This window comes from Pinus tabuliformis, chromosome 6 (genome assembly GCF_031772625.1).
Source record: "Pinus tabuliformis cultivar Carrire ecotype Pingquan chromosome 6, CPIR1, whole genome shotgun sequence".
NCBI lineage: Eukaryota > Viridiplantae > Streptophyta > Pinopsida > Pinales > Pinaceae > Pinus > Pinus tabuliformis.
Genome location: NC_142292.1, coordinates 22,026,770 through 22,036,346, shown reverse-complemented (window position 1 = coordinate 22,036,346; position 9,577 = coordinate 22,026,770). Strand labels below are relative to the sequence as shown.

At 37.0% G+C, this 9,577-nt stretch overlaps 1 protein-coding gene across 2 annotated transcripts; it reads right to left on the bottom strand.

Moving 5' to 3' along the window:
- Positions 1-3,783: 3,783 nt before the first annotated feature.
- LOC149257025 (GDSL esterase/lipase 7-like) lies at positions 3,784-6,459 on the bottom strand. Of its 2 annotated transcripts, XM_089368937.1 has the most exons (6): positions 6,199-6,459; positions 5,961-6,080; positions 5,716-5,843; positions 4,659-4,898; positions 4,234-4,486; positions 3,784-4,018 (listed from the first exon to the last, which is right to left on the bottom strand). In XM_089368937.1, the coding sequence occupies exons 2-6, from the start codon at positions 5,971-5,973 to the stop codon at positions 3,792-3,794; spliced, it is 861 nt and encodes a 286-aa protein (XP_089225063.1). In that variant the 5' UTR covers positions 5,974-6,080; positions 6,199-6,459; the 3' UTR covers positions 3,784-3,791. The 2 variants fall into 2 exon arrangements, with proteins under 2 accessions (XP_089225063.1, XP_089225062.1); XM_089368936.1 differs by having other exon boundaries at positions 5,961-6,459.
- Positions 6,460-9,577: the final 3,118 nt, after the last annotated feature.

Here is a 9,577-nt window from a genome sequence, read left to right as displayed (position 1 = left end):
CGTGAAGGTGTTAGGGTGGATCCCAAAAAGATACATGCAATGCAAGATTGGCCCCAACCAAAAACCTTGAAGAGTCTGAGGGGATTCTTGGGTCTCACCGGCTACTATCGCAAATTTCTCCGCAATTATAACCACATTGCTAGACCCCTCACTAACCTTCTCAAGAAAAATTCATTCCTTTGGACTGATGCAGCACAACATGCGTTTATGGCTCTTAAATAGGCCATGTGTTCCACTCCAGTATTGGCACTACCCGACTTCACCAAAGCTTTTGTGATTGAAAGTGATGCTTCAGGTACTAGTATTGGTGCTGTCCTAATGCAGGAAGGTCGACCCTTGGCTTTCACCAACCAACAACCGAGTGGGAAACATATGGGACAATCTACCTATGAGAAGGAGATGATGGCCATCTTACATGTAGTAGATACCTGGCGACCACACTTATTGGGGTGGTGTTTCCAAATCCGCACAGACCATCAAAGCCTCAAATATTTATTGGAGCAACGTCTATCCTTGCCCCAGCAAAATAAATGGATGTCCAAAATGTTGGGATATGATTATGAGATAATTTACAAGAAAGGGCGTGACAATGTAGTAGTAGATGCTTTATCACGCTAATTTGAGGATGAAAGCACCCTGCTATCAATCTCTCTTCCCATACCAGATTGGATTGAAGAAGCCCGCAAGGAATGGTTTTCACATCCCTCTCTCTCCCAACTCATTAATAACTTGAGAGCATATCATAATTCCTCAGTTGGTTACTCTTGAAAGGATGAGATTCTTCGCTACAAGGATAGAATAGTTATATCGTTGACATCTACCCTCAAAACGCGCATTTTGGTAGAGTTGCACTCCTCTCCCACTGCAGGCCATGCAGGCTTTCAGAAGACTTATGCTCGCACTCGTCGTTATTTCTTTTGGACATGCATGAAAACTGACATTCTTACTTTTGTAGCTGAATGTGATGTGTCAACACCACAAAGGAGAAACAGTCAAGTCACCAGGCACCTTACAACCATTGCCCATCCCTGCCTCAATTTGGACGGATGTCTCTATGGATTTCATTACTGGTCTTCCGAAGTCAGGAAACAAGTCAATCATCATGGTGGTTGTGGACATACTCTCCAAATATGCTCATTTTTGCACTCTACCCCACCCATTTACCCCCACTTTGGTGGCTCAAGCTTTCATGGACCAGATCTTCAAACTGCGTGGCATGCTCACTTCCATTGTGTCTGATCGTGACCTGACTTTTACCAGTAACTTTTGGCCAGAACTTTTCAAGCTATAAGGCACCCAACTCCAACTAAGTACTTCCTATCATCCCCAAACTGATGGTCAAACTGAAGCAGTCAACAAATGTTTGGAAACATACCTAAGGTGCTTCACTTCAGAAAAGCAACATCAATGGGTACAGTGGCTACCTCTAGCTGAATGGTGGTATAATACTAACTATCATGCAACCACCAAGATGACTCCATATGAAGTAGTGTATGGTCAACTCCCACCTTCACCTACTTCTTATCTCCCTGGATGCTCTAAGGTGCAAGTAGTGGATCAACTCCTACAGAACCGTGCAGCCATGCTAGCCCGTCTCAAAGATAATCTCCATCAAGCTCAGAATCGCATGAAGCAACAGGCAGACCAACATCGTTTAGAGCGCACATTTCAAGAAGGGGATCAGGTATTCCTGTGGCTGCAACCATATAAGCAAACATCGCTCAAAGAAAAGGGCTGCAAAAAATTAGCTCCAAAATTCTACGGACCTTATCAAATACTTTAGCACATTGGAGCAGTAGCCTACAAGCTAGCCTTGCCACCAACTGCAAAAATCCATCCAGTCTTCCATGTATCATGCCTCAAGAAAGTGGTGGGGAAAAATTGCAGAATTCAAACCAGTCTACCTGAATTGGATGAACAAGATTCACTTTGGCTCCAGCCTGAAAAGGTCCTTGATACGCGAGAACGACATCTGCGTAGCCACACGATCAAGGAAGTCCTCGTCAAGTGGAAAGACACCTCTCCAGAAGATGCGACCTGGGAACCAACCACTATTCTTCAGCAGTTTCCGTAGCTTCAGCCTTGAGGACAAGTATGTTTTTTATGGGGGAGGGCATGTTAGGGTCCAACCCTAACCCCTTTATTTATGTAATAGGGTCGAGGTCATAGTTATAGTTAGCTAAATAGTAAATAAATCCCGTATTAATAATTGTAAGTGGTTGACCCGCAATTAAGAAAGGGACCACAGTTAGTTGCAAACAGGCCATGGTATTAGATATATGGTATTTAGAGAACCATGGTAATGACCCATGGTATTGTATGTATGAATCCTATATAAAGGATAGAGACTCCCCATTGAGGGATATCGAGTCTTATTTTGTAATTGAACTCTGCTCTGTTGGAGGCTACCCCCTCAAAGAGGCAAGTGAACATTGCTTTCATCTCTGAATAATAAAATACTTGTTGTTTTTCTCATTTTGTTCTGTGTTGTATTTCTTCGCATATTTGGTATTTTGGAATTTCTCGCAGGTCAAGAGCATAACATGGTCATACTTTTTAGAGTGAGAGTTCTTTGCAGGAGAATGTTTCCTTGAAAGGGAAACAATCCACTCATTTTGTCAAAAGATTTCATGTACTCTTTTATCACTAAAATCTATGGAGCGGTCTCGCTGTGTTAGCAGGCCCAGAGATGTAGCCCAGGAGGGGTGAACTCCGTCATCAAATTTTGTTTTGTCTTTGTTCGTGTTTGCCTTTATGAGTTTCATGTGAATATGTTGTTTGTCTAAAGTTCATATGAAAACTAACTCATCATCCTTTGAAGAGAACATAAAACTTTTTACATAAGACCCATTTTTGTTTACTTGCAAAGCATCAGAGGACAATCAATTTTTAGGAAGGAGAAGTTCTCCTCCAATACCAAATCACTCTCTCTCACACACATATAACATTTTTTCCATACCAAAATGGGACTTTCAAACAACTTTGCATAATTAATGGTTATGAAACTCCTACTTCTTTTTGCTGAAAAAGATGTTCATTCTATGCAAGTTTTTGGAGACTACTTGTTATCATTTGGGTCACTAGACTAATGGAGCAATCAAATGTCACAATTTGGGATTTTTCATTTAGTCAATGAGATAGTTTGTTTAAAAGATTAATCTCTTGTCTACACGGCAGTGAACATTCACTCTCTAAGAAGGGCCTTAGGTTGGGTCATGGGATCTAGATAATTTTAGAGTCTCAAAACTGTAGATTCCATGAGTATTATCATAGAGCTTTGATTGACAAAGGTCCAAAAACACGATTTATGCTATGAAATTTTAAAGTGGTTATATATAACAAACTAAAACAACACCTATATATATACAATCAACACAATATACACAATATATGTGATTCTACTTTTTATATCAAGACGATATATGTAATATTTTTTTAAGATAAATTACAAAATAGACTTAGATATCTATTCTTATAACAGTTTTCCCACAACTTTTTGTAAATTATCTACTTACATAAGTAAATGCTAAACTAAATGAATGCAAAAAATATATACAATAAATACTAAAATAATACATATAAAATGTGATTATATTTCGTGATAATAAAATTACAGATTTTTTTTTTTGGTTGATCGTAATAGTATAATGAAAGCAAAAACATGTCACAAATGGACTGTGAATGGATCGTAATAGTATAATGAGAGGGTTGAGATTAATACAAAAACATGTCACAAATGGACTGTGAATGGACAAGTGCATATTAATTTCTGACAGAAGAATATTTGAGGTTCACATGGTGCGGTAAACTGCCTCTTTTCCACTAATGGGATAACTATATGGAGGGCCATTTTCCCACATAAGGTCTACCATTTGTTTGAACATTTTATCAGTCGTGTGGTAGGCGTCCCAGAAAAGATAATCTTCCTCATTACTGCAGACTGGGAACTCAGGGACGCATATCAGGAATCCACCGAATTTTCCAATGCCACAACAGGCCTCATTCACGTATATGAAACCTACAACCACAGACATATACATGATACATTCAGAATCAACGGTCATTCTGAAAGTAAAGTTGTAGTTTAATGGATAATCGTTGTATTATAAAGTATTATATAATTATATAATTACGAGATTCAAAGTTCAAATATTATAAATTAAGTTCACAAAAATAAAATTGAGCCCTACGAAATTATGTGTCTTGGTTTTTCTGTGATTCAATTAGGCTTACCGTAAGCTGCAGGGTTATGGAAGGCCTCGTAAAGAGGAGTGTAAAGATTATTGAAGAGAAAAGTGGAATTAGGAAGCTGACTGTTTAGATCCTGTACCCTCAGCCTAAGTGCCTCGTTAAAATTTTGGGCCATGTCGTTCAGAAAATCAATGCAGGAACCATTGCTGTTATATCTATTGAGTTGAGAGGGAAGGCATCCCAGTGCACTCAGTCCTGCAACCACAAAATTTCTGGCGCCATTGGAATATAGTTTCTGTTCAACACACCCATGTTATCTTACTGTCAGATTAAATGAGATTCAATCTAATAATTTAACATTATAGCATATAATAAATTGGTCACTGTTAAAAATTTATAGGAAAAACATTCAATTATTGATATATAGATAGTAAGGTTGCAGACCAGGCAGGAATATTAGTGATTACCTGGATTTGCAGAGCGAGTTTGTTAATGAGATTGTCTCGAAATTGATCGACTGTGTACAATACTCGAAGGGGTGAGAAGGGGAAAAGGTATGTATTTAGCCAATCATTGTTGCCAGTAATAATACTGAACACGGCCTTCGATATTAACTGGCTTGCACCTTCTTCCCCAAGTACATCTATAATCTCTTGCTTTGTATTCATAAAATTATTTACCTGATCCTCTAGTGGAATTAATTCACCCTGCACAATTTGAAGAATTGGTAATTAGGTATAATACCACAGTTATATTGGTAAAGTTGATCATCTATTTATAATTAAAATCAAAATATTTATTAATTGATTCATGATTAAAAAACAACAAAACACTATTTATACTCTCCCAAAATTAGATACACTATCAAAATTAGACTTATTATTAGACAAAGCTTTAAAATAATTATGCTGCGCATTCCAACTTTTTCTCTCATATTACCTGGTATCACAAATAAAAAATAAAAATTACAACAACTATTATACATTCAATTTACTATACAACCTATCAAAAAACTATTTAAACACCCAAAATTAGATTGCAGTTGTTTATAATGTTATTTTTTGGAAGTTTTTCAGGTGGGTTTTTCGGTCAAAATCCAGCAGCAATTTATTGGAATTGCAAGTTTGATAGCTAGTTTCTGCACAATCAAAGCGTCCCAGGAGTTTTCAGGGTGCTGAATCCAAATATGTAGTTAAAAAACCATTTTAAATAATACAAATCAAAATTTAACCTCAAATTTTTCCGCGGGATTCCGTCACCGTAATCTCCAAAAAATCACATTATAGACAACTCCAATTAGATTTATTCTGCCCACATCACGCCTTAAATAATTCTTCTGCTTGCATAACGGTTCATTCTAACTTTTATCTCTAATATTACCTCGGATCACAAATACTTTTATCTCTAATATTACCTCGGATCACAAATAAGAAATAGGAGTTACACCAACTATTATACACTGAATGTACTACAAAACATATATCATGCATGATGGAGCTGAAAAGGAATCTCAGAGGTACTCACAAATGAACGTCCAGAATAGTTCTCAATGCCTGAAGCTCCAGATGCATAATTTACTCCTCTGAGAAGATTTCCCCCCTTAGTATTGGGATCAGCATAAATGGGTATGATTGGGAGTCCTAGCTTGAAACCTGACAACACAGAAAATTGTATATAAAAATTGATGGCTGAGGTACTGAATGGTATTTATTGATAACCAAACACACAAGATTTAATTTCTTCACATGAATAAAGATTAAAGAACTTACAGAGAAAATCCATGGAATTATATCCATTGGAAAACCTTCCAGTGGGAACGCTGTCAGGGAAAGCTCTCCCGTAAGGAAGAAAGTTGGCTTTGGCAAGCGTAGTAAGATTATTGTTATTACCTGCATCGGCCAGAGAGTCCCCAAAAATGAATAAAGCTGGCACCAGCGGCTCCCCACTTTTGCTTCTCAAAATATTACCCGTTATAATTACTGTTAAAATAGCAAACCAGGCCTGTACCTTAGCCATGGAGGAATCAGCCAGTGCTACTGGAAAGAATTCTAAGACCCAGCAGAAAAAAACTCTGATTCATGGCCAGTAAAACATAGGTGTGAAATTAGAGCAGTGAGTTTGTTGATATGTAGGAAGATTTGGATATTTTTTTTGGTGTATTGACTTTGGAAAGATTTCTAATTGCAGAGTGGCAGAGAGCCTGGCCTGTAATCGCTCCACCTCCACGAGCAATTCCAGCTTCAACCATGGCCCTGATTTGATTTGATTCGCATAAATGAAGGCATAGACTGCTCCTATCACACGTCGCGACATTGTGTTATTAAATGTTCCAACCTCCCAACAAACACGTTGGATCGATTGTGTGCGATGACAGTGATACGTGTATAGCAAAGTCTCTCAGGCCATCACACATTTCAAATTTCGTCATCCTCTGCATTTTTCCAGACCTGCACGTCAAATTTGCGAAGGTTAACCGATTGTGAATTTATATATATAATTTGCTATTTAATAATTTATATTACTTTTTGATTTTAATTTATTAGGGTTATAAATATATTTATTTTGAAATAAGGGTTTTAGAATTTTATTATATATATATATTTTTTGTAAGCTTTCTAGGATTCTATTTTCATTATTTGTAATATATCATTTAGATTGATTGGGGAATTGAATCAGTGACTTCACATGGATCACCATCACAATTATCAATACTTATTAAATAGATGTTAGAGATTTAGTTTATATAAAATATTAAAAAATATTCTTAGTAATAATTATAAATTATAGATTTAGATTATCTTTAAAGTAGTTATGTCATTTTTACCCTTTTTAATGAAATTGATCAATTAAAAAATGTGTCATATGAATGAGTTATGATTTTGGCATTATAATAAAAATGTAGTGTTTGAGCCACAACATGCTTCCCTACCTTAAGAAGCACAAAAAATACATTGTTTTTGCTTATTACATAGATTTCCAACGTTTCTAAGCAGAAGCATGGTATATGCTCCACAAAAAACTCTTAGTAGTAGTATATACCTATAGTGCATTAAGAAAACTTCGAAATTAACCAAGTAATTGATAGAAAATACCCTTTTTCCCTAGGTGGTTTGAGCATATGTGTTGCCGCCCTTAGCTTGTGTTGAGAAAATGTAGCAAGAAAGGCTCAATTTGACTTTAGCCTTAGTTAAATTGAGTAAATCGAATTTCCAAATCAACAGGACAACTTGGAAGCAATTAACTAGTGTGACATGGCTCTTGTCACTTAGTTAGCTCAATGAATTTGAGTTAGAAGGCTTGGAGTTCAGTTATGCATGCGTGATTACTAAATTTTAGCATTCTAGTTCAATTATTTTCAATAGTATTAAGTTTTGATGGCCTCTAAATATTGATAGAATCAGTAGAAGGTCAGTTGTGCAGTGGGACAACAATCTAACTCAGAGATCTGTCAGTTAATTGATCAATCAACCCAAAATAGCCAATGCATGCATAAAATTTGGATTCCTCGGCTAAAGTGGAGATGACAAGGTAGTGTAACATGAGTTGTATACTAGGTCGAGTGTATGGGTGTTGCATGATTCAGGAGATCAATCCTTGGGAATTGCACAACAAAATAGGAGGAAATTTCTATCTTTTAGGGGCTAATTTCCTCAGGAATCGCACAAGGCAATAGGAGGCTAGATGAGCAAATAATTGGCTAAGTGTTGGCCATAGTTTCTCATTCAGAAGAGAGAACAATTATTCTTTTGTAGGTTGTGCTCAGAGCTGCAGCAAGCAATTGTAATAGTTTCTCTATTCAATTGATTAATGCAAAGAGGCTTGAGATTTTTTTATTTTTTTTTTCATTTGGGTTCCCCTAGAAATCACTGTGTACTTGTGGTTTTGCTTGTTGCATGTTTATGCATGTTGTTATAAATTGTGATTTCCATTCCGCAGATAAATAAAGTACAATTGTGTCTCTTGTTTTCAGTTTGAAATATTGAGTAGTTGCAATTTCTATCAAATTTCTACATGGTATCAGAACCCTGAAATTAGATTGGAACCAATATTTCGAACTTGTCTCTCAGGAATTTCAAATTTGCAGCTTTAATGCAACAATTTTTCTCTAGGATCAAGAGAATGTCTTTCAACGGAATGGGATTGGAGTATGCTCTAGAGGGTAGTTTGAATTTCATAGTCTGGAAGGATTGAATGGAAGCAATGATTGATGATAATGGTGTGTTAGAATATGTTAAAGCTAACATTGTAAAACCCTAGTAGTCTGATGCACAACAATTAGCCCAATGGAAGAAGGATGTTGCAAAGGCCAAGACAATTCTTTTGGAAGGTGCTAGAGACCATGTGGTCTCAAATATCCATGGAAAATAGACACCATTTGCTATGTGGAAGACAATGATTGAGCTATTCGAAAATAACAGTGACCATATAAATTTGGCCTTGAAAGACAAACTTCGAAACATTAGGATGTAGAAGAATGATACTATTCCACAATATCTCTCAAGGTTTACACAAGTTCGAGATAAGCTTGGAGGGGTTGGGGTGAATGTTGTAGAAAATGACCCAGTGAGGCTAACTCTTCTATGCCTTCCAAAATCTTGGCACAACTACCAGGACACTATGAATGGAAGGGAAAAATTATCAAATTGGGAAAGGTTGTGGTTTGATTTGGTTCAAGAAGAGTCGAGGAGAAATAACAGAGATGGAACATCATCCAAATTTGAGGATGAAGGTAATTTTGCATTGGTTGGAAAGGGGAAGAAGGTCAAAAGAAAGAAGACCCAGAGAAAACCTGAATCTAGCCAAAATAATGGAAGAAAGAAACAATTGAGTAAGATAAAATGTTTCCATTTCCATGAATATGGGAACTATGCAACATAATGTCCGCATAAGACATCTACTAAGAAGCCTTCAGGAGGAGCAGGAGGTGAAGCATTGGCTTCACAATTCGAATTAGACTTCACCCTAATAGCATGCATGACCAACACTATTATGGGGAGTGTGTGGTACCTTGATTCTGGTGCCTCATTCCATATGACAAGGTGCAAGGAGTTTTTCAGTAGCCTAGAGGAGAAGGATCTCCAAATGCATATCAAAATGGGGGATGATGGGAGGTACAATGCTATAGGAATTGGTACTGTCACCTTTGAGAGGGAGAAATCCTCTCCTCTTTGCCTCAAAGATGTTATGTTTGTACCTGGGTTGAAGAAGAACCTGATCTTTGTAGCAATATTGGAGGATAGAGGCTATGATGTTATTTTCAATAAAGGGAAAGCCTTTCTGAGACACATAACTATCGGGAAAGTGAAGCAGATCGAGGTTTGAGTGAAGAACCTATACAAACTTGAGGTGGGAGATTGCACTGCATTGAGTAGTAAGGCTGAAAAAG